The sequence below is a fragment of the Gobio gobio genome (assembly GCF_949357685.1).
Source record: "Gobio gobio genome assembly, chromosome: 18".
In the NCBI taxonomy this organism is placed as follows: domain Eukaryota; kingdom Metazoa; phylum Chordata; class Actinopteri; order Cypriniformes; family Gobionidae; genus Gobio; species Gobio gobio.
Genome location: NC_137111.1, coordinates 41,812,363 through 41,839,224, shown reverse-complemented (window position 1 = coordinate 41,839,224; position 26,862 = coordinate 41,812,363). Strand labels below are relative to the sequence as shown.

Below are 26,862 nucleotides of genomic sequence, written 5' to 3'. Positions count from 1 at the left end.
GAATGAAGGCTTTTTGCCAGTTATAGCGCCACCTACGATCCGATCTCCATGAAACTCTGCATGCTTCCTCACCATGTTCGGACACATATGCTCATCAATTTTGGTGAAGTTCTGCGTTTTCATTTGGGATTTATAGGCTTTTTAGTGTATTTTGCCACGCCCCTTTTCTAAATGACCCTGTTATAGCCACCTAAATGCAAAAGTTGAACTTTTTTCGATAATTATTGATCTAGAGAGTCCAGAGAATTGTCCTAGACTGGTTTGGTTCCGATCGGGCAAAAAACCAGGGACTAGTTCGCAAAAGTAGGTTTTGGACAAAATTCGACATAGCAGAAAATGTTCCCTGCCTACATCCAAATCGGAGATAGCCATTTTGTCTGCCTTGAGCCAAGGATTCCAACGATATAAAACACTTGATCCTGGGACAAACAGTCTAAGAGTTATGAGCAATTTTGGACTTTTGGTTGCTGTAGCGCCACCTATGGGCCATTCGGGGTCATACTCTGATAGGTTGTCCCCAAACTGAGGCCTACCATCTGGCCAGGTTTCATGTCTCTAGGCCTTACGGTTTGGCCTGCACGATGCGTTTTACGAATCCTTACAATTACAATAGGGTTTCAGCATTTCATGCTTGAACCCCTAATAAGAATGAAGGCTTTTTGCCAGTTATAGCGCCACCTACGATCCGATCTCCATGAAACTCTGCATGCTTCCTCACCATGTTCGGACACATATGCTCATCAATTTTGGTGAAGTTCTGCGTTTTCATTTGGGATTTATAGGCTTTTTAGTGTATTTTGCCACGCCCCTTTTCTAAATGACCCTGTTATAGCCACCTAAATGCAAAAGTTGAACTTTTTTCGATAATTATTGATCTAGAGAGTCCAGAGAATTGTCCTAGACTGGTTTGGTTCCGATCGGGCAAAAAACCAGGGACTAGTTCGCAAAAGTAGGTTTTGGACAAAATTCGACATAGCAGAAAATGTTCCCTGCCTACATCCAAATCGGAGATAGCCATTTTGTCTGCCTTGAGCCAAGGATTCCAACGATATAAAACACTTGATCCTGGGACAAACAGTCTAAGAGTTATGAGCAATTTTGGACTTTTGGTTGCTGTAGCGCCACCTATGGGCCATTCGGGGTCATACTCTGATAGGTTGTCCCCAAACTGAGGCCTACCATCTGGCCAGGTTTCATGTCTCTAGGCCTTACGGTTTGGCCTGCACGATGCGTTTTACGAATCCTTACAATTACAATAGGGTTTCAGCATTTCATGCTTGAACCCCTAATAAGAATGAAGGCTTTTTGCCAGTTATAGCGCCACCTACGATCCGATCTCCATGAAACTCTGCATGCTTCCTCACCATGTTCGGACACATATGCTCATCAATTTTGGTGAAGTTCTGCGTTTTCATTTGGGATTTATAGGCTTTTTAGTGTATTTTGCCACGCCCCTTTTCTAAATGACCCTGTTATAGCCACCTAAATGCAAAAGTTGAACTTTTTTCGATAATTATTGATCTAGAGAGTACAGAGAATTGTCCTAGACTGGTTTGGTTCCGATCGAGCAAAAAACCAGGGACTAGTTCGCAAAAGTAGGTTTTGGACAAAATTCGACATAGCAGAAAATGTTCCCTGCCTACATCCAAATCGGAGATAGCCATTTTGTCTGCCTTGAGCCAAGGATTCCAACGATATAAGACACTTGATCCTGGGACAAACAGTCTAAGAGTTATGAGCAATTTTGAACTTTTGGTTGCTGTAGCGCCACCTATGGGCCATTCGGGGTCATACTCTGATAGGTTGTCCCCAAACTGAGGCCTACCATCTGGCCAGGTTTCATGTCTCTAGGCCTTACGGTTTGGCCTGCACGATGCGTTTTACGAATCCTTACAATTACAATAGGGTTTCAGCATTTCATGCTTGAACCCCTAATAAGAATGAAGGCTTTTTGCCAGTTATAGCGCCACCTATTCTCCGATCTCCATGAAACTCTGCATGCTTCCTCATCATGTTCTGACACATATGCTAATCAATTATGGTGAAGTTCTGAGTTTTCATTTGGGATTTATAGGCTTTTTAGTGTATTTTGCCACGCCCCTTTTCTAAATGACCCTGTTACAGCCACGCAAATGCAAAATTTGAACTTTTTTCGATAATTATTGATCTAGAGAGTCCAGAGAATTGTCCTAGACTGGTTTGGTTCCGATCGGGCAAAAAACCAGGGACTAGTTCGCAAAAGTAGGTTTTGGACAAAATTCGACATAGCAGAAAATGTTCCCTGCCTACATCCAAATCGGAGATAGCCATTTTGTCTGCCTTGAGCCAAGGATTCCAACGATATAAAACACTTGATCCTGGGACAAACAGTCTAAGAGTTATGAGCAATTTTGGACTTTTGGTTGCTGTAGCGCCACCTATGGGCCATTCGGGGTCATACTCTGATAGGTTGTCCCCAAACTGAGGCCTACCATCTGGCCAGGTTTCATGTCTCTAGGCCTTACGGTTTGGCCTGCACGATGCGTTTTACGAATCCTTACAATTACAATAGGGTTTCAGCATTTCATGCTTGAACCCCTAATAAGAATGAAGGCTTTTTGCCAGTTATAGCGCCACCTATTCTCCGATCTCCATGAAACTCTGCATGCTTCCTCATCATGTTCTGACACATATGCTAATCAATTTTGGTGAAGTTCTGAGTTTTCATTTGGGATTTATAGGCTTTTTAGTGTATTTTGCCACGCCCCTTTTCTAAATGACCCTGTTACAGCCACGCAAATGCAAAAGTTCAACTTTTTTTCGATAATTATTGATCTAGAGAGTACAGAGAATTGTCCTAGACTGGTTTGGTTCCGATCGGGCAAAAAACCAGGGACTAGTTCGCAAAAGTAGGTTTTGGACAAAATTCGACATAGCAGAAAATGTTCCCTGCCTACATCCAAATCGGAGATAGCCATTTTGTCTGCCTTGAGCCAAGGATTCCAACGATATAAGACACTTGATCCTGGGACAAACAGTCTAAGAGTTATGAGCAATTTTGAACTTTTGGTTGCTGTAGCGCCACCTATGGGCCATTCGGGGTCATACTCTGATAGGTTGTCCCCAAACTGAGGCCTACCATCTGGCCAGGTTTCATGTCTCTAGGCCTTACGGTTTGGCCTGCACGATGCGTTTTACGAATCCTTACAATTACAATAGGGTTTCAGCATTTCATGCTTGAACCCCTAAAAACCCTTACAATTACAATAGGGTTTCAGCACTTCGTGCTTGAACCCCTAATAACAAGCAGCATTTAGCGGGGTTCAAGCCTTTAAGGCCTTTAAGCACACAAGCATCAAAAGACATTAGGTTTTATTTAGCAAGATTTTAAACACTGAAATAATAGATGGAAAACTTAAATTACAGGCAATTTACCATAGGAAACATATGGTTTTTAACAGTTATAGCGCCACCTATGGTCCGATCTCTGTAAAGCTTTGCATGCTTGTTAAGGATCTAATGTCACACATGCCCACCAATTTTCGTGAAGTTTTGAGTTGTCCCTTAGAATTTATAGGCTTTTGAGTGTATTTTGCCACGTCTCTTTTCTAAATGACCCTTTTATAGCCATCCAAATGCAAAAGTTCAACTTTCTTTTGATAATTATTGATCTAGAGAGTCCAGAGAATTGTCCTAGACTGGTTTGGTTCCAATCGGGCAAAAAAACAGGGACTAGTTTGCAAAATTTGTGAAAATTGTGAATATTTAATGAACGATTTGATTGACAGCAATGATTCTAGAGGCAAAGTTGTTTAGTATGAGGAGACCTATCAAATGATATCAATATTGTGGGAATATGTGAAACATGACGTGATTACAGAGCCATAAAACTCGTTAGCGCCTGCTAGTGGCCAATTTCTTTAAATTCTTATTGACCTCTAGGGCAATGAGTCAAACATGCCCATCAAGTTTTGTTCCGATCGGCCTCCGTTAACCTTGTCTAATAGGTTCTCAAATTTCATTGGCCAATAGCGGCCATGTTTTTTGAGTTACACCATATTCCTCATAGACATGCATGGTACCTTGGACCAAGACACTGCATACCAACTTTCAAGTCAATCGGACTAGCAGTCGGGTGGTTATAGCCCTTTTCATGTTTCCTTCATGTTATAGCGCCACCAAGTGTTCAATCCTCACAATTATTTTTACTGTGACCAAAGACTGAGCCCATGCACATGTGTACAAAGTTTGGTGAAGATATCTCATTTCGTTCTTGAGTTATAGCCCTTTTAGTAAAATAGGCTCTGAAATAGGCTTCAAACCAGTTGTTCCATTATGCATGCTTACACACACACACACACACACACACACACACACACACACACACACACACACACACACACACACACACACACACACACACACACACACACACACATTTTTTTTAATGCTATGGTCTATGATCATTTCACATAGATCTTTGTAACTATTAATCAGATTATTAAAAGTGTATTCAGAAACATTGGACTACACACAAATTATGTTGTAGATACAGACATTATAACTATATGATGTTGCAGTAAACATAACAAAATTCCTGCAAGTCTCCTTCAAGATTCACATTTCTCAATGTGACACAATTGTCAGTAGTAATACTTAATAGATTAATTTTGACTACATGTGATGTAAATGTTTAAATAGTGATTTTTTTAAAGTCTAAATATGACTTATAGATAAATTTTTTTGTGTGTAGTACAATAAAATGAACAGCGGGGGGCAGCAAACGACCACTTATTGGCTTATTATAACCAAGACTAAGCCCATACACATGTGTACCAAGTTTGGTTAAGATATCTCATTTTGTTCTTGAGTTATAGCCATTTTAGTAAAATAGGCTCCTCCCACAACATTCGTTTAACATATTAGTTTTGTTCATCATGGACTCACCTTTCTAATGATACAAGACACTTGAGTCTACGACATACGGTTTAGGAGTTATGAGCAGTTAAATATGACTTAGAGATCAATTATTTTGTGTGTAGTACAATAAAATGAACAGCGGGGGGCAGCAAACGACCACTTATTGGCTTAATATACCATTATTTTGATATGAACTCTGTAATTTTCACCTTTTTAACTGTTATAGAGGCAAATATTGTCCGATCTGTCTGAAATTTTTCATGCTTGTTAAGAGGCATAGGATACATGTACTGACTTGTTTTTAAGTAGATCTGAGCATTCATTGAATAGATATAGGCATTTGGAGACACTTGGTCAAGGCCACATCTTGAAATTACCCTGTTATAACCATTCAGATGCAAAAGTTTAACTTTTTTTATAATTATTGCTCTAAAGAGTCCAGAGAATTGTACTGCACTGGTTTGGTTCTGATCAGGTCGAAAAATCTATTACTAGTTTGCAAAAAGAGGTTTTTAACATAATCGTTAATATTTAATGAACGATTTGATTGACAGTATTGGTTCTTGAGGCAAAGTTGTTTAGCATGAGGAGATCTATCATAATATATGCATATTATGTGGATGTTTTTAACCCCACCTGATTACAGAGATGGAAAATACCATTTACAGCCAATACAGGCAATTCATCATAGGGAATACATGGTTTTCAAAGCTTTTTAACAGTTATAGCGCCACCTATGGTCCAATCTCCATGAAACTTTGCACACTTCTTCAGCATGTTATGTCACATATACATAACAATTTTAGTGACGTTTTGAGTTTTCCATTAAGATTTATAGGCTATTGAGTGTATTTTGCTACATCCCTCTTCTAAATGACACTGTTATAGCCATTTAAATGCAAAAGTTTGACTTTTTTTTAATAATTATTGATCTAGAGAGTCCAAAGAATTGTCCTAGACTGGTTTGGTTCTGATCGGGCAAAAAACCAGGGACTAGTTCGCAAAAGTAGGTTTTTAACATAATTGCAAATATTTAATGAACAATTGGATTGACAGCAATGGTTCCAGAGGCAAAGTTGTTCAATATGAGGAGGTCTATCAAACGATATGCATATTTCGTGGATGTGTTAAACACCACGTGATTACAGTGCCATAAAACTTGTTAGCGCCAACTAGTGGCCGATTTCTTTCAAAATTCTTACAGACCTCTAGGGCCATGAGTCAAACATGCCCACCGAGTTTCATTCCGATCAGCTTCCGTTAACCTTGTCTTAGATGTACTCAAAATTCATTGGCCGATAGCGACCATGTTTTTTAAGATACGCCAATGTCCTCATAGACATATATGGCACCTTGGATCAAGACACTGCATACCAATTTTCAAGTCAATCGGACTAGCGGTCGGGTGGTTATAGCCATTTTCATGTTTTTTTTGTGTTATAGCGCCACCAAGTGTTCAATCGTCGCGATTGTTTTATCGTGACCAAACACTCAGCCCATACATATGTGTACCAAGGTTGGTAAAGATATCTCATTTTGTTCTTGAGTTATAGCCATTTTAGTAAAATAGGCTCCTCCCACAACATTCGTTTTCTGAACCTTAGCAACCGTGAATCGAAATTTCAACTTTTTTTCGATAATTATTGATATTCAGACTCCAGAGAACATTTCTGCACTGGTTTGGTTCCGATCGGGTTAAAATCCAGGGACTAGTTCGCAAAAGTAGTTTTTCAACAAAATTCAAAATGACGGAAAAATTTGCATACCGGAAATGAAATCGGAGATATACATTATTTACGTCAGGTATTCAGCTTTCCAATGATATAAGACACTTGAGTCTATGACATACGGTTTAGGAGTTATGAGCAGTTTCGCACAATTGATTGCTATAGCGCCACCTATAGGCCAATTTGGCTCATAATTTGATAACCTCTCCTCGATTTTTGGGCTACCATCTGACAAAGTTTCAACGCTCCAGCCCTTACGGTTTGGGCTGCACGATGCGTTTTAGCGGAGAATAATAATAATAAAAACCCTTACAATTACAATAGGGTTTCAGCACTTCGTGCTTGAACCCCTAAATATAATGAAAATAGTATGCTGAGTGTGTTTTAGCCCATCCTATCTTATGCTGAATGCTATGTTGACTTCATGCAAGTTGGATCTACAGTAGAGATTATTAAAGGTGCACTATGTAATTTTTTTTAATAAAATATCCAAAAACCACTAGGCCAGTGTTATCTATTTTGTTCAGTTAAGTACTTACAATATCCCAAATGTTTCCAACTATTTGTAAATTGTGAGAAATTGCTATTTTAACCGAGGAACCGGGACGCGTGAGGGAGTCGCCTGTCAATATCAGTGTTACCCTCGGTTTCCAGTTTTATTTTGCAGAAACGCTTTACTCTCACTGCAGTGTGCAACAAGTGTCATAGCAGCTGCCGAGAGAACACACAGAGTAACGTCATAACATCATAACATCATTTTCAACACACTCAGATGTATCTAATATGATAACCAGAGCTGCATTACCTCATACTCATGACCGGAAAACCGGAAGTGGTGCCGGCAACTGTGTCATAATAAAAGTCCCACCGGAAACTGTCATAATAAAAGTCCCGCCGCTCTTCTCATTAACAATCGCTCCAGGGGCCTTGCTGGAGCGATCAAACTACGCCTTTGTTTTGAACAGGTGACCTCTAGTGGACAGAAAAGTTACATAGTGCACCTTTAATGTAACTATTAACTATTTCCATTACATTTGCTTTTATCCCAAAACATGACCTCCTGATCTCTGAGAATCAAACCCATGTCATTAATTTCTAATGTAACCCCTCCTGTTCGAACCGCCCGCTCCAAGCGGGACTCGAACCCGGGTCCACCGGCATGAGAGTCGGACGCTCTAACAAGGAGGCTAAAAGCTGTGACGCTAGAGCATGTCTTGATATCAGAGGAGTGAGGTTTACTCGCACAGCAACTACTAGCTGGACGTTACACTAATGCAAAACTTGACCAAGTGGCAGTCACATACATTTAGTTCTCTAGAGTAATGTGTCCACTATCCAATCTATGATTAGCTAAAGTATGTTTTTGGCTTATGGAAAAGTTTTCATTGATGCTTGTAGGCATGTCAAAGCTGCCACCTCAGGTTGATGATCCTCCAGGTTCCTTCTGATCCAGACTATATCCAAAATATTAAGCAGCGAGTATATTGCTGCATGTAAACCCTAACTTGTTAATTGGCAACATAATGCTTTGATAGCACCGCAATTGCGGAATATGTACAGCAATATAGAACATTTAACATACAGTATCTGTTCTCAAACATCTTATGCTCCACTCGTCACCATGATGGAACCCCCAAGAACCCAACATAACAGAAACTCTTCTAAATTAGCATACACGGTAAACCCTAACGCTCAAAATAATGAATTAGTTTGAGTAGAGCCAACTCAAATTAAACAAAATAGTTCAATCAAAAGAACTTTTATGAGTATTTGGAACTTTCTTTTTCTTTTCAGTTCTCAAAACTGACACATTTTAAGGAATCTGAATAGTTTCATTGTTTTGAGTTTTATGAACTTGTTTCTTTTAATTTTGACTAACTTAAATTTAACTGAAACTGGGCTGGGATTTATGTTTCCGAGCATGCTTTGCCATGACACTCAAAACAAGGGACCGTAAATGCCAACATGTTATATTATGTTTTTATTTTAGACGAGTTTCTGTTATGCTGGTTTTTTGTAGGGTTCCATCATGGTGACGAGTGGAGCATGAGCTTAGTTTGAGAACAGATATGCAGTATGTTAAATTTTTTATATTGCTGTCCTCTTTCAGCAAGGGCTATGATAATGCTACTAAAGCATTGTGTAACCAATTAGAGAGGTGCCATTTATTGAATTAGCTAATTAAAGCTAGTCAAGTTTCCACTACTAAAAATTCGACATTACATGGTAATTTTAAGTTAAATGTATGAATTAGCTTACTCAAATATTTCAAGTTCAGAACAATTAAAATGTATGATTACAAAATAAAAATCTGCAAGTTCTGCTTACTTAAACATTTCTTAACTGAATTTTTTTGAGTTTTGCCAACTTATTTCGGGTTTACAGTGTAGCAAAGCATTAAGCACTACTATCTCCCACTTAACATTAATCTTGAACAAAAAAAAAACATTATATAACACTTAACTTATTGTTTTTATGCTTGTGAAATATTTTGTACATGCTAATTCTTGTACTGTAAAATTATGATCACAAAGTCTACACACACGTTGGCTCATTTCTTCTTTATTTTCTGTATATGCGTTTGTGAATCACTGCTGTGTAGTTGTTTGGACTGGTCTTTGGCTTGTTGTTCTGTTATTGTGCTGTCAGATATTTCTGATAAACCCATTCAAAACTGCATGTATGAATAAACAAAATGAAAGGAAGCAGACAGAGAAACGTCTTTTAAGAGCCCTGCAGAAATATTGTAGTATTTGTTATTTATATGGTCCTTGCAAAAAATATTTTGTCAGAATTCACAGCTATTTTTGAATGGAGTGAACTTTTTTTTTTTTGGGAGTAGTATACTGTGCTGATGTAGTTGTTTGAGAGTGACATCAGCTGTTGGATAGTCAAAGCTTAAACACAGGGATTTTTATAGTGGATTAAGCCAGATCATGTCCTGTCTGCTGTTGTGATCCCAGGCAAACCTGTGATCCTTAAGGATATGTCAGGTGAAGACGGCACGGCTGGTCTTTCTCAGCAAAGATGCTGACATTGCGGTTTAGTTGTTTTGTAGTTTTATTAGACGTTTCAGTGAAATGTATGGCATTTAAAGGGGAAGAGTGAGGATTGATTGATTTCTAAAAATCCAATTTTTATATTCAGAAGCCATTTGCATGTTGAATCCTCTGAAAAGTGTCAACACTGTGATAACTCTGGCTATGTCTTCGTGCATTTCAGAAAACTGCTTATTCCAGGGTTTTTAGCAGAAAGCAGTGTTTTTCTTTGTTTGACAGCTTTATTTGTTTGAACATCCCGACCAGCCTGGGACAGAAACATTGGCTCAACCTGATGTGAGTTTGTTCAACCAACAGCAGGCAGCGAGTGTTTAGGAAACCTGCTTTTTGTTTATTCATTTTTTTATTCCATTTGCTGATGTTAATGGCAAAGAAATTATACACTTTACTATATTTTTAGTTAATATTAGTATTTTATTGAATATTTCTTTTTTATATATTTTAAAGGGTCATGAACTGCATTGTTTTATTGTTTATATAATGTTTCCTGGGGTGCACTTACAATGTTAGTATGATTTTTACATCAAAAATTTAGAAATAAGAAGCATTTTTCCTACCCTGGTTTTAGCCCACTGATTTGAATGCTTTGTTTGAAGGGGCGTGTCTGCTGTGAGACTTCAGTGTAACGCCCACTGCTGTGATTGGCTGCTGTGAGACTTCAGTGTAAACGCCCACTGCTGTGATTGGCTGCTGTGAGACTTTAGTGTAAACGCCCACTGCTGTGATTGGCTGCTGTGAGACTTCAGTGTAAACGCCCACTGCTGTGATTGGCTGCTGTGAGACTTCCGTGTAAACGCCCACTGCTGTGATTGGCTGCTGTGAGACTTTAGTGTAAACGCCCACTGCTGTGATTGGCTGCTGTGAGACTTCAGTGTAAACGCCCACTGCTGTGATTGGCTGCTGTGAGACTTCAGTGTAAACGCCCACTGCTGTGATTGGCTGCTGTGAGACTTCAGTGTAAATGCCCACTGCTGTGATTGGCTAACATCTTTGCATATGAAATAAGTATTACATGTGGACCTTTTTTACTATTACAGCTCTCAAGGTTAACTAATCATGAAAAGTGTTGATTATAGCATTATATGTAGATCTATAGCATTATATTTAGATTGTGACATGAAAGCTTGCAGTGATGAGCATTGTAGCCAATCACAGACATGAATGCTGTTTGATTGACAGCTTGTAAAGGGAGCGTTCTTTGATCACTTTCTATATATAATTTAATCAGTTTAAATAACAGATTATTTTCATTTTACTAAGAGAATCAACGTGAAGTTGACTGTTTATCCACTGGTTTGATTTATGGACACATGGATAAAGAACATCTGACTGTACATGAATCATTACATATCAGAAATCATTGGTCCCAGATCAGGCATTAGAATTAACACGGTTACTTAAATGTTGTGGCATTACTGTCGAGTCCATATCATAAAAGTCTGTTTGCAAAGCCTGCACCAAAATTGCGACTGATTTACCAAAGAATCATCAGTGAAATGTACCGAATACAAATAGATAATGCTCAATTGAGACATTAAAATTGTTGAAAATAAATAACATAATTCCTAGCATTAGGATCCTTTGGAGGGTAATGTTATTTTTAGTCCAGTAATCCTGTATTGCTCTTCTCTCCTCATCATCTCACTAACACACCAGTGGGCGGGGCCAAAGTTGCAATGATGAAGTAGGCGTTGATTTTCTTCTTCAGAGGCGGTCTTCGCTGGGCTTGGTTTCAATAAAAGCGTTTTTGGACTAACACGGAAGTTTTCAGATCTGAAACGTACAGGCAGTGTTGGGAATAACGGCGTTATAGATAAACGGCGTTACTAACGGAATTACTTTTTTCATTAACGAGTAATCAAACGAATTACTGTTTCTTCCGTTATATGCCGTTAGCGTTACTGGGGGGAAAAAAATGCGGCGTTACTATAATTGAGCTCACTGAAGCGTTTTTGCTACACATAACTGATGATGATTGGTGGGTGGGAGACAAGGTTGAGGTTGATAGGTTGAGTTCACACACACACACACACACACACACACACACACACACACACACACACACACACACACACACACCTATGACGCACACGCATATGCACAGTCAACGATGGCAGTCCAACGACTTCAAAGGTAGTTTTCGCAAACTGGAAGTATAAGCGCTACTTTTCCCTCGTTGAGGTAAAAGGTAAGAATGTTTATGTAACGTGCAGCTTATGCCCAGGAAGAAAGAGTCTCTCCCCATCGGTGGTCGGTAATTCTAATCTAATGAAGCCTCACATCATCACAGCCACAACATTAGTGGCTAAAAACCCAGGTGATAACGTGAGCTCCACTACCAGAGGAGTAGTAAAGAAGTACTGATACTATTTACACAATATTTACACTATAGTAGTGATACTACTGATAATATTTACAATAATATATTGAATTTGATAGGTGTCTCTCACATTGTCCCACAGCAACATTACAATAGTGTACATTTAATGTACAATGTTTTATAATAGCAATTTATTCTATTTAGTGTCCAATTCATTAATTTAACATATTTAAAATTGGGGGCATCCAAGTTATTTGACATATTTGAACATTTGAAGGAAAAAAAAAAAAGTAACACAGTAGTTACTTTCCCTGGTAATTAGTTACTTTTATAATGACGTAACTCAGTTACTAACTCAGTTACTATTTGTAAGAAGTAACTATAACTAATTACTTTTTTAAAGTAACGTGCCCAACACTGCTAACAGGATATTTTATAGTATGATGACCACCATTTGATGTGATCCACATAATCTTTTTAATGCTTGTTTTAGCTTAATCAAGCCAAATTGGCTGCTACAATCATAAATTCTGCTTGGCAGAGCTGGTACCTTCCAGACTGCAGAGGAAGATGGGCGAGTCCTCGGATTAATGAGACAGAAAAGGGGGATGGGACATGGGGTGGGGGCAAGAAGAGGAGGAGACAGAGGGGTACAGGGGAGCAGGCACGCGCCGGGCTGCCTCTGTTGTTTTGGGAGACGTTTTTAGCTTTCTCTTACTCACGTTGCCCTCTTTTATTCATCTGTATTAGTTCACTTCGCTTAGCTTTTTGAATGTGGCGTTGAATCTCACTGGATACGACTCGACCAGGGCTGATTATTGATTCATCTTCACTTATCACTGATGGTCATGGTCAAGAAGAAAGGTGAGTGTGTGTATATATAACTGACCATCTTTGTATCATAGTGTGGTCACATTGCACACTTTTTAGAGTAAATGGTCCTTTACAAGCTCAGAAAACAGTCACTTTTATACCTTTCAAGTGGTTTATAGTAAGTGTGAATCATCACATGCTGTTCTTTCATCGCTATCAGTCCCAGAATGCTCTATCTGCAGAGATTCAGGCTGGATCTCACCTCTTTTTTAAGGTGATTCTGACACTGTATCTTGTGGTTCATTTGTTAAACATGGGTTGATAATCTTAGTTTATGTGTGTGTGAGAGCTATTTGAATCACAGGAACCGTCCTTTGTGCTGCAGTCGTACCTCTCAGGTCCACAGGTTATTGGATCAGAGCTGTCGGTCATTGCATTGTCGGATTGAGTTTGCGGCACGTCGCTCCGGCTGTGTTGCAGTTTAAATGGGACGCAGAACCGTGAGGTACACACGCGCAGCCCGCAGCCGTCGCCATAGCAACGCTGACAGGAAGGTAGAGTCCATTGTTGTGTCTCGCCTGCAGTGGCCCCTTTCGGTTTTAGGGTGTCTCTTTAAAGATGTCTCATTCCTGCTGCAGTTCATCTGCAGAGATGCAGAGTTGCTGTTCATTTCCTGCATTGTGTCTTTAACTATAATGACTATGAATGGGACATAAGGTCTTTTTATACTACAGAGGGAAGACTGCAAGTGTAAAATGCGTCTTTCTCAGCGCAAACATTATAGACTTTCAGTATTTATTTATTTCAGAATATAATCAGCTCCTCTTTCCCTTTTACTCATTAAAGGTAATTTGAGAGTATGCAATATTATGATACTACAGTATTGGGTTCGGTTACACTTTATTTCGATGGTCCACTTTAGACATTCTACTAACTATAAGGAACTTTGCAACTACATGTCAACTAACTAGAGTATTCTTAAACTGTTAGGTTAGGGTTAGTAGAATAAGTTGGCATGTAGTTGCGAAGTTACTTATAGTCAGTAGAATGTCTGTTGGGGTGCATCAAAATAAAGAGCAGATATTAAGCAGACAGTCTACACTCAAAAAAATGCTGGCTTAAAAATAACCCAAGTTAGGTTGAAAATGGACTAACCCAGCAATTGGGTTGTTTTAACCCAGCGGTTGGTTTAAATGTTTGTTTAAAACAACCCAATCGCTGGGTAAAAACAACCCAATCGCTGGGTAAAAACAACCCAATTGCTGGGTTAGTCCATTTTCAACCCAACTTGGGTTATTTTTAACCTAGCATTTTTTAGAGTGTACTGATACTCTAATGACTGCTAGTTGCCATGTAGTTGCAATGTTACTTATAGTTAGTAGAATGTCTATACTGGACAATCGAAATAAAGTGTTATCTTGGGATGTTCAATGATAAATGCCTGCACTGTACATGCTCTGACAAACTACAGTGCTTTTGTAGTACCATGTCAAATGGTGATGTTACTGTGCCTTTATACTAGTATTTCTCTACTGCTTATGTTTCAGGACCCATATTTTACTTCACATCAAGTGGCAAGCAAATACTTTGTTAAAATTGTCAAATAAATTTGTCATGTAAACAAAAATGTCCTTCAAAGGAACAATTCATAATTTGTTTACCTTCTGCACTTTTGATTCATGTTACACAACTTGCTCATGGTGGCATCTGTCTAAACGGCCAGTTTCTACAAAGTAACAGATGAGTTTACACCAATGTTTGATTTGACACACAATCAGCAAAACAACACACACACACACACACACACTTATAAAAGTGAATTAGAGCATTTATCTTGCTATAATTTCTATGCAGGATTATATGGTTAGTTGCATTTTATTTGTTCCTTGCACTCCCGTATTGCCGGCAATGTGAGAACAGATGGTACTCTTTCATTACATTATTCATATACATTACCATTCAAAGATTAAAAAAAAATGATTAATACTTTTATTCAGCAAAGGTGTATTTAACTCATCAAAAATAATCGTAAAGACATTTATAATATTAAAAAACTTTCGATTTCAAATAATTGCTGTTCTCTTGAACTTTCTATTCATCAAAGAATCCTGAAAAAATAATAATCATAAATGCTTCTTGAGCAGCAAATCATCATATTAGAATGATTTCTGAAGGATCATGTGACACTGAAGACTGGAGTCATGATGCTGAAAATTCAGCTTTGCATCACATTAATAAATTACATTTTAAAACATTTTCTAATTAGTGCTATTTATATAAAATATTTATATTTGTATATAATATAAATTATATAAATATATATACAGTATATACATGCAAATATTTCTTAAATATATACATTAAGGAGTGCATTTATATATACATAAGAATTATACACAGTACACACACATATATTATTTAAACACAAACTTTTATTTTGGATGTGATTAATCGATTTGATAGCACTAATTCGAAATAGAAAACAGTTGTTTAAAATTGTAATAATATTTCACAAAAATACAGTTTTTACTGTATTGTTGATCAAATTAATGCAGCCTTGGTGACCATAAGAGACTTTTCAAAAACATAAAAAAATTATAATCAAAGAATACCATGGTGTGACCATAATGCTAGTGTCCAAAAAACTTATATTTAATGTTAGAACCATGGTATTTTTTGTCCAACGGTGGCATTGCATGTACCCATCGTAGAGAAGCCAAACATATAATGCAATTGAGAAAATATAAATCCACAATGATAGATGAATCCAAGCAAATTTTGTGAGGACTAGTAAAAATAGTTTTACCCTGTCTTTGTGTGTTCTGTATATATTTGTGCTTATTAGAGTATTGTGCCATTCGCTGTGCAACATGCCTAATGCAAAACTCTATTGAAATGAATTCCATATCATACACTAATCAAGTTTCATCCAAGTCAAGGCAGCTGTCTGCATAGACAGTGGAGAGCAAGTCCATCGAGCTGTGAGTCTGAAGTAATATGAGTAATGCTGGGCTCTCAGAGCTGGAGGTTAACTGTTCTGACCGGCCCACTTAATCTTGTTGTGCCACTTCAGAGCTTAATCAGCGTAAATGCCTGGAGGAAGTCTTTTATAAAGCTTCTCAGCGAGTGAAGTACGGTAGCTGTCAACTTCTCTCCCGAATCCCGACTCTCATTCTCTTTTTCTGTGATCTCTCAGTACAGTTTTTACATTAGTGAGTGATTTATTTGGCTTGTAGACTGTGAGAACTGTTATATGAGACAAATAAGCTTGTTGTTACCTTTTTAATGTATCTTTTACATGCTTCCATAAGGACCTGTGTCATATCTAGAGACCACACTGTAAACCCAAACACTTAAAATAATTAATTGGTTTGAGTAGAGCCAACTCAAATTAAACAAATGAGTTCAAAGACACATTTAAAGGAACATGCCGACTTTTTGGACTTATTCACCGTATCCCCCAGAGTTAGTTAAGTCCATTCATACCATTCTCATCTCCGTGCGTGCCATACCTCTCTCTGACGCACCCACCGCTAGCCTAGCTTAGCACAAAGACTGGAGGTAAACAGCTCCAGCTAGCCTACTGCTCAATAAGTGACAAAATAACACCAACATTTTCCTATTTACATGTTGTGTTGTGATGTGATGTCACAATGTAACTATACACATCACAACATGTAAATCGGAAAATGTTGGCGTTATTTTGTCACTTTGTTTACCTCCAGTCTTTGTGCTAAGCTAGGCTAACGGTGGGTGCGTCAGACAGAGTTATGGCATGCACAGAGATGAGAATGGTATGTATGGACTTATCTAACTCTGGGGGATACTGTGAACAGGGGGGGGGGGGGGGGGGTTGTGCACGATTAACGTTAAGTAGGAGATTTAGTAGTTTACTAGTGTTACAAATATCTAAATAGATAGTCTTTTCTTGCCTATTGTGACGTGTATCAAAGCGAAACAGCTTTTCGAACAAGAAAAATGTAGGGCGGGATTTGATTTTGTCCATCAGGAATTGATTGGATGGGTGTGGTTTGCTATTGGTCGATCTCATGAGTGACAGGTTGTCCTGCCCTCGCGCCATAAGCACTTAATCAGAGAAGAGATGTTGCTGCAAGAGGGAAGGGAAGTTATTTGGATTAAAGATTATTATATTAGAGATATTAAAAAATATGTACATGGATAAATCATTTATAATGAATACTGCAATATTTAATAATAAAAAAACTGTCCATTTTCATTTCATGGTGACTTGAAATCAAGATACATTTACTTGAGAAGGAAAATGACTTGATATATTCGGTCTTGTTTTTGGAAAAATATATCAAAATTAAGTGAGTTTATGCTTAAAACAAGAAAATATATCTGTCAGTGGGTTTAAGACAAATAATCTTGTTTTCTCTTTGAATTAAGTTTATTTTTCTTAATCCTGATATTTTCTTGTTTTAAGCATGAACTTACATAGTTTTGATAATTGTTTCAGAAAACAAGACATTATATCTTAAAGGGATAGTTCACCCAAAAATGAAAATTCTGTCATCATTTAGTCACCCTCAAGTTCCAAACCTGTATGAATTTCTTTCTTCTTCCGAACACAAAATATATTTTGGATTTTTATGCAAACAATTTGAGGGTGAGTAAATGATGACAGAATTTTCTTTTATGGGTGAACTCCTTTAAAGGGATATTTCACCCAAAAATTTTAATTAGCCCATAATTTACTCACCCTCAAGTCATCCTAGGTGTATATGACATTCTTCTTTCAGACGAATAAAATCGGAGTTATATTACAAAAGTCCAGGCTAATCCAAGCTTTAGAATTTGATTTATAGTTGCTCTGTTTTTGAAGTCCATAAAAAGGGCATCTGTCCGTCAAATAACTGCTCCACGCAGCTCTGGGGTGTTAATAAAGGCCTTTTGAAGCGAATCGATGCGTTTGTGTAAGAAAAATATCCATATTTAAAACCTAATCAAGTAAACTTTCGGCCGACTGCCTGAATTGAACAGGGAAGGCGGTTGGCCGTAAGTTTACTTGATAAAGTTTTAAATATGGATATTTTTCTTACACAAACGCATCGATTCGCTCCAGAAGGCCTTTATTAACAGCCCGGAGCCGCGTGGAGCATGTTATTTGATGGACAGATGCACTTTTTATGGACTTCAAAAACAGAGCAACTATAAATCAAATTCTAAAGCTTGGATTAGCCTGGACTTTTGTAATATAACTTCGATTTTATTCGTCTGAAAAAAGAATGTCATACACCTAGGATGACTTGAGAGGGTGAGTAAATTATGGGGTAATTTTCATTTTTGGGTGAACCATCCCTTTAAGTATTTTTCTTGTCAAATCTGGTTGTAATCATATAAACACGAGGAAACATTAGAGACGGCTTCATTTACATTTTATTCCTCTTTTTAAATGTACTTTCACTGATATTTTCATGAATGCTGAATATGTTTATGATGGAGAACGATGCCTCAGCTCTGGCAGTGAGAGATATGGCTCTGATCCCACTTTCCAGTGCTTTGTTTAGCCTGGGACGTGAGGGTGAAGAGGGTTTGGAAAGGGGGCAGGGGAAGAAAGTCGACGCATAAATATGTATGAAAAAAAGTCTGCGTCTGCGAAATGGATGTCCCGCGAGACTCGTACAATCCAACACGCATGCACACCCATCCAGCCCTTCCCTTCCCTGTGATGGTGATTCAATAGCGCAGGGACTGTCTGTGTTTGATGTTCAACACTTTGAGACAGAATGAGTCTGGATTAGTGTAGACACCGTGGAGAGAGGGAATGGAGGGTTGGAATGAAGAAGGTATCTTGAGAGATGCTTCCTTAATTCAAAAAGGTTTTGAGAAGGTTTTGGGGTGCACTGCTTTATAGTGGATATGATATTACCATACAATCAAAAACAAGTTGGATCTTCATTTGCAGACTAGTACTCTGTAGTACTTCAGATTTTATTCTTATTGTGAATAATTCATCCAGTCATCATAGTTTTTACCTTGTAATTTTTCATCAAAATGTCATGACATAATGACAAAATAATTATTTCTGGTGAATTATTTAAAGCATTATTTACTCACCCTCATGTTGTGAAGCACCATCTCAGCATCCGAAATTGCATGTTTTATAGTAAATACTATTTGCTTTGAAACATATTTCTATATTGTATGAATGCGGGTGTTATGAATGAAATTCGGACGTCCTACATCCACCATGTTGTCACTGTCATGTGACCTACCAGCATCAGTTGTGTTGCTTCACTGCCATTTACGAATCCTCTCCCGTGGCCTCATGGGATATTAAAGTGTCCATCGAATGCACACTTCAGAATCTCACCAGAAGTAGTAGGTCATCCGGGTTTACTTTTCGCCTACTGTTTTATGAATACTGTATTCAGACATACTACTCTGCTCACAGTTTTTCACGTATATGAAAGTAGGCATATTCGGATGCAGTGCGTGTACTTTTGTGTGTCATAAGCAAAAGGACCTGCCAGTTAAAATATGGCTTTAAATTGACATGAGGGTGAGTAAATAATGCATGAACTTTTCCTTTAAAGCCCCACTGTCATGTTTTAATAACACTCATAATTGTCAAGGTTGTTTTAGATGAAGTGAAGCTCAGAACTAACGCAAAATAAAGGGAAAACAAATGCAGATCAATAATAGTAAAAGCTTTATGTGTTTCAGTCTGTGCTGAACTCTTTCTCAGGGGGAATGTGAAATGCTCGCTCTTGCCATATTTCTCAGGGCTGAATTTATAATCAGGTTTCGAGGAAATCTGAAGTGAAGTGGGGGTGTTTTTGAAAGGAATATTTGAAGGTACATGATCTGCTGTATGAATACTAAAGGAAATAGAGACGTATACAGTCTGACTTTCACATTTCTGCACTTATCACAATTTGATTTCTTGCTGAATATCCTGTATTGTATTTGTCTGGCTCTCACCAGACCAAGCTCAATCTTTTAAGATTGAACATTAGTCTGGGGAGTCTGCTCTGTCTTTTCTACTGCACAAGAGGCGTGATCAACGGGCATAGTTCAAATGACTCCGTACACAATTGGATAGTCCTTCAACCAATCAGACCAACGATCCATCACTTGTCTATCCGTCATTGTGTTAAACCCGCCAATAGCGTGCCAGGTGGATAAGCCGGTTTGTGATTGGTTCCCGCAAATTTGCTGCAGGGCGACTATCGGGCTGGGTTTACCCAGTCTAGTATTATATGCCATTTCATGATGAATTTAAGGTGCAGTGGTTGTTGTTTTTAGATGTACACTACCGTTCAAAAGTTTGGGGTCAGGAAGATGTAATTATTTTTTTGAAAGAAGTCCACTTTTGTATTTGATTTCGCCCTGCAGCTCAGTCTGGAAACCTGTACATGAATTTATCCTGCGTCTGTTACACTTTTGCGGGAACCAATCACAGACTGGCTTATCCACCTGGCCCGCTATTGGCGGGTTTAACACGATGACGGATAGCGATGGGATGGATCGATTCCTGTTGATCACGCCTCTTGTGGTCTGATTTGTTGAAGGACTATCCAATTGGGTACAGAGTCACTTTTGATCACGCCTCTTGTGCAGGAGAAAATACATAGCAGATACATTGCTCACCAAGGCTGCATTTATTTGATCAAAAATACAGAAGAAAAAAAAAACTGTAAAACTGTGAAATATTATTAGCCGTTTTCAATTTGAATATATTTTAAAATGTACTTAATTGCTGTGATCAAAGCTGAATTTTCAGCATCATTACTCCAGTCTTCAGTGTCACATGATCCTTCAGAAATCATTCTAATATGCTACATTACGGATGTTGAAAACAGTTGTGCTGCTTCATATTTTTGTGGAAACAGGGATTCTCAGGATTCTTTGATGAATGGAAATTTCTGCATTATTTTAAAATAGAATATTTTTGTTACATTATAAATGTTTTTTTACCGTCACTTTTGATCCATTTAATGCATCTTTGCTGAACAAAAAGTCTAATTTACTGACCCCAAAATCAAACTTAAGCTTGCTTTCGTAATGCAAACCAAAATGGACTGTTACTGAACTGAATAGTAGAACTAAATGTATTTGACGTGCAGTAGCTCCATACCAGCCTCTCACATGCCACCTGTACTTGCGCTGTCACCCTGTACGTACTGGTACAGACCATGACAAAACTATTTTCTCTCTCTCTTTCTATACAGTGGCCCATACACAGGAAGCTCACCACCAGACGGAGAAGCCTCTGATACGCTGTGCTAAATGTGGAGAGGTGTGCAAGGGAGAGGTGTTACGAGTGCAGGCCAAACACTTCCACATCAAGTGCTTCACATGCAAAGGTGAGTGAATGAATGTCACCTATGCACACATACAACTTACATGTTACATTTCAGTGCCATGAAGTCCAGTTCTGAATGAGGAATAGATGTCTACTTTACGCTGTGTCTACGCTGTGAGTGTGTGTTAGAAATCAGGAATGGTGAGAGATCATTGTGCTTGGTATGTTTTTCCTCTTCAAACCAAACTTGGGTCTTCAGCCGACAAAGTTTAAATCCTGTCTGGCTGGCGCGCTTCCTAAAATGTTTATGCATTATGTTTATGCGTATGTTTATGGCTTCCACTGGCTTCAACTCGCTGCTTGCATCAAGTTTAAAGGGTTAGTTCACCCAAAAATGAAAATTCTGTCATTAATTACTTACCCTCATGTCGTTCGACACCCGTCAGACCTCTGTTCATGAAGATATTTTAGTTGAAATCTGATGGCTCTGAAAGGCCTCCATTGGCTCAATGGCACGTTACACTCTCAAGACCCTTAAAAGGTACTAAAGACGTCGTTACAAAGTCCATCTCGCTACAGTGGTTCTAAAATAACTTTATGAATCGGCGACAATAGTTTTTGTGTGCAAAAAAACCCTAAATAACGACTTATATAGTGATGACGATTTCAAAACACAGCCTCATGAAGCTTCAAAGCGTTATGAATCAGCGAGTCGATTCAGCAGTTTGAATCGCCAAATTTCATCAGTTTGGCGGTTTGACACGCAATCCGAATCATCATTCGGCTCATTGATTCATAACGCTTTGAAGCTTCATGAGGCCGTGTTTTGAAATCGTCATCACTATGTAAGTCGTTATTTAGGGTTTTTTTGCGCACAAAAACTATTCTCGCCGATTCATAAAGTTATTTTAGAACCACTGTAGTGAGATGGACTTTGTAACGACGTCTTTTGTACCTTTTAAGGGTCTTGAGAGTGTAACGTGCCATTGAGCCAATGGAGGCCTTTCAGAGCCATCAGATTTCAACTAAAATATCTTCATTTCTGTTCCGAAGATGAACAGAGGTCTGACGGGTGTCGAACGACATGAGGGTAAGTAATTAATGACAGAATTTTCATTTTTGGGTGAACTAACCCTTTAAGGCACTGACGCTTGCCTACAGAGCCACCACGCGCTCAGCTCCTGCATACTTTGACTCGATTCTACAAATCCACACCCCCACCAGAAGCCTTCACTCAGCTAAGGAGTGACAGCTTGTGGTACCATCACAGAGAGGCAAAAAATCCCTTTCCAGAGCATTTTCATTCAACGTTCACAGCTGGTGGAACGATCTTCCCAACGCCATTCGAAATGCAGAATCATTGACAACATTCAAAAGTCAACTAAAAACTCAGCTCTTCCGTCACTACTTAACCTCATAAAAAAATTTTTTTAATCCTCTTTCTCCTCCTTTTTTCCCTCCCTACTCTAGCCTGTGCGACACTGAGCAATGTACAGGGTCTCAGTATTTCAGGCACTTGTTGCGCTTACTCGACTCTTCATGACCAATCGCTTCGTGTACCCATAAGTTGTAAGTCGCTTTGGTTAAAAGCGTCTGCTAAATGCATAAATGTAAATGTTAGGTCAGTCGACGGAGAGCAGGCGGTCTTTTGTGGCTGTACGAACACATTCGACCACATGAGCGTTTACACGAAAGCAATCCAGTCTATTGCGTTTTCGACTACCTCTGGTAGTGGTCGAAAGTGGACAAGCTCAAAACAACTTTTTACACCTGTATTTATCTTCGTCCACTTGTGATCTGATCAACCAAAATGCATCTTAATACCAAGAGTAAACAGGGCCTAATAAATTCATACAAACATAAATATTTTTTAGTTTTGTTTTGATTTTAGGGTGAAATATGAGATTGACGTGAATGACAGGTTTCAAGCTTTTGGTTGCATGTTCATTGTCCAATCCTCTCTGTCTGAGATGCTGCAGTTCTGGTTTGCTGAATGTTTGTCTTGTGTGAGTCTTCTATGACTCACCTCTCCAGTCAAAAATCAGGATCACTGTGTAATTGTTAAGAGTGTTATAGATGGGTTCCAGCTTGACCTATTTAGCATACGTTTCAGGATCTAAGTCTTAAGAACAAACCCTACCCACTAGTGTTTGTATATAGAATTAACTCTATAGGGACAGGTGAGGTCAGCAACAACAGTGAAATGGCAGGAGTTAATATGAAATTTAAAGCGGTTTCAGTAGTGCCCTGTGGTGTGCCATGCTATAATTCATTTAGACATTGGATTATTATTATTATATTATTTAATATATTTAATTAATCCTTATATATAATTCTAGAAGAACACATTTTTCATGTTGTTTCTCAATTAAGAGTAATAAAAACTGTATTTATAATAATGTACTGTAATATCTATCCATCCATATATATATATATATATATATATATATATATATATATATATATATATATATATATATATATATATATATATATATATATATATGTGTATATACACTACCGGTCAAAAGTCTCTTCTGCTCACCAAGGCTGCATATTTAATGAATAGAAAGTTCAAAAGAACAGCATTTATCTGAAATATAAAGCTTTTGCAACATTAAAAATGTCTATACTGTCACTTGATCAATTTAATGCATCCTTGCTGAATAAAAGTATTTATTTATTTAAGTTCCCTTCCAAACTTTTTTTTTTAATTCTTACCGACCCAAAACTTTTGAATGTAGAAGTAGTACAATGTTACAAAAGCTTTCTATTTCAGATAAATACTGTTCTTTTGAACTTTCTATTCATCAAAGAATCCTAAAAAAGTTTTACACAACTGCTTTCAACATGGATAATAATCATAAATGTTTCTTGAGCAGCAAATCATCATATTAGAATGATTTCTGAAGGATCATGTGGCACTGAAGACTGGAGCAGTGATGCTTAAAATTCAGTTTTGCATCACAGGAATAAATTACATTTTAAAATATGTTCAAATAGAAAACAGTTATTTTACATTTTAATAATATTTCACAATATTACAGCTTTTTTTTGTACTTAAATGTCACTTCAGGGCCATGGTTTAATAAGCCCACCAAATCCATCTGCTTTTAGCAAAACACTCAAGATTATGCAGACTATTTTGTCAGTAGCACTTGATGCAGACCTGGGTATAATCCTACATTACAAAATAAATCCTGTCATGCCTGAGCTGCGATCCAATTAACCCAGAGACTTTCTCTCTGTCCCGCTGTACAACTTCAATTACAGAGAACAGCATTATGATGATGTACGATCTGCTCTTTTTTGCACATCGCTGTTAGCCATCAAGATGTGGGTCTGGGAACTCACCAGTGGCAGGGCTCAATCCGAGGGGCGGGATAAACGGTTGTCTTTCAAATTCCCTCTGCACACAATAGATAGCGCTGCAACGAAGAAGGTGAAGTGGAGCTAGTTGATAAATTAAACTTTCGCCGTATGCGGTCGGCAAACCTCCGAACACATCTTCCTTTCTTAAGAATGACTTCAGTGCCGTTCTTTTCTCAAACAAAAGCTTAACTCCAGAGTCGCGGCCAAAGATGATTCGAAAGGCCGCTATTCGCCAGCTTCTTTGTTTACGAGTCGCATGCGAAACCGTCACAACTCTGCCATCATTATGTTAAGCCCGCCCAACGACTCTATACACGATGTGATTGGTCTGACCAGAGTTTGGTTTTTCCAGCTCGCAAGTCAATGGAGAGTTGCTAGACGACCCTGGCTACAAATTAGATTTCTAGGCTACATCTCTGTAGCACATGACAACTTTATGGATTAATTAATGGAAGTAGCCTTGTCCATGTAAACACTACCAGTCAAAGGTTTGGACATACTTATTCTATATCAATACTATTTGTCACATTCGAAACTATGAAATAAATGGAAGTATGGGAATTATGTAGTGACCAAAACGTGATATAAATGTTGGGTAACACTTCAGTTTAGGGTCCAGTTCTCACTATTAACTAGTAGCTCATTAGCATGCATATTACTAGGATATTGGCTGTTTATTAATACTTATAAAGCACATATTGATGGCTTCTTTCCATATTCTACATCCCTTAATCCTACCCAATACCTACCTCACTAACTATTAATAAGAAGTAATTATGAGTTTATTGAGGCAAAAGTTGTAGTAAATAGTTAGTTAATAGTGAGAATTGGACCCTTAACTAAAGTGGGACCAATTGTTGTATGCTGAACAACTTAATTCTACAAAACTAATTGCCTGCATATGCATAAACATTTTTAAGATTCATATTTTTAAGATAATGAAAAAAAATTATTCAGTCAAGTGCATCCAAACGTATATTTGGGAAGTATATTGGCCTATAGTTGTTGTTTTCCTAACAGTCACAGGGCTATAAGTCTGTTCACACAGAATGCGTTGTTCCATTCCACTGCACTACTTTTCCATTGTTTTTCAATGTAAATGCGCTTGACAGGACTGAGTTCATGTCATTCTCTCTGGCCTCACTGACCTCTTAATACATCACAGACAGAGACTCTGACACTGTCTCAGGGAGAGTGACTATTTTAGACTAGGGATTTAACAGCTTATGAATTTTAAATATGCAAGGTGATAATGAATATGAGATAATAAACTCTTTTCAGACAACTCTGGATCGACCCTCACAGCTATTTGAATTGAATTTGAACATGACGTAGTAATCTGGGCAGATAATCAGTGTAAGAGCTAAGCGTCTACTTTGTGTTCACCACCCTCAGGGATTATGTCATTCTTACTGTAAATCTGTATAATAATAATCAGCCTATCTAATCAGTCTAATCATAGAGCAGGACACAGACGACTATATCATTCTATTCTTCATTTATGTACTTGTACACAACCTTCCATAATGTGATCTACCATTGAATCATGTACATTAAGACCAACATGTATAAAAAAAAAAAAGTGTTTTTTGGAAAATAAAATGTATATTTTAGAGCATTTTTAATTGTTTTAATTTACTTGTATGTCAACTAATGCTAGCCTAGAAATCTAGATGCACCCTAGCGGCAGCATATCTAATTTGGAGCCAGGGTCGTCTAGCAACTCTCTGTTGGCTTGTGAGCTGGAAAAAACAAACTCTGGTCAGGCCAATCACATCGTGTATAAAGTCATTGGGCGGGCTTAACGGCAGAGTTGCCGCGGTTCCGAGTGCTACTCGTAAACAAAGAAGCTGGCAAACAGCGGTCTTTCGAATCGTCTTTGGCCGCGACTCTGGAAGACTTGGAGTTAAGCTTTTCTTTGAGAAAAGAACAAAGAACGGCACTGAAGTCATTCGTAAGAAAGGAAGATGTGTTCGGAGTTTTGCCGACTGGATATGGCGAAAGTTTAATCTATCAATTAGCTCCGCTTCACCTTCTTCGTTGCTCTGGTTGGTTGTAGTGCTATCCTATTGCATGCAGAGGGAATTTGAAAGACAACCGTTTATCCCGCCCCTCGGATTGAGCCCTGCCAATGGAGTGTTCCCAGACCCAACATTTTAATTTGGGTCTGGCCCGTCAGGCTACACTAATGCAGTAAAAATAAATAAAATCACAGAAAGTTAAATTCATACATTCAAATTTTTGGAGTTTCCCAATTGCATATCTATTTTTTAAGTTTATATTTAGCTAATTTCTAGATAATCATTCTTCTGCTTCTTAAAGGCATATAAACGCATGTAATTTTAATGCTAAAGCATACAGAGCTCAGCTCATCACATTGAATGAGAGTTTAATATCTGA

At 38.1% G+C, this 26,862-nt stretch overlaps 1 protein-coding gene across 3 annotated transcripts in view; it reads left to right on the top strand.

Annotated features, from left to right (window-relative positions):
* The window catches only part of ablim1a (actin binding LIM protein 1a), a 133,856-nt gene that overhangs the window by 65,253 nt on the left and 41,741 nt on the right, over positions 1-26,862 (top strand). For all 3 annotated transcript variants that reach the window (XR_013818412.1, XR_013818413.1, XM_079842559.1), the window contains exon 2: positions 21,017-21,151. Coding sequence is in view for 1 of the 3 variants with exons in the window: in XM_079842559.1 (XP_079698685.1) it covers positions 21,017-21,151 (135 nt within the window). In the remaining 2 variants the exon portion in view is untranslated. The remainder of the gene's footprint in view (positions 1-21,016; positions 21,152-26,862) is intronic.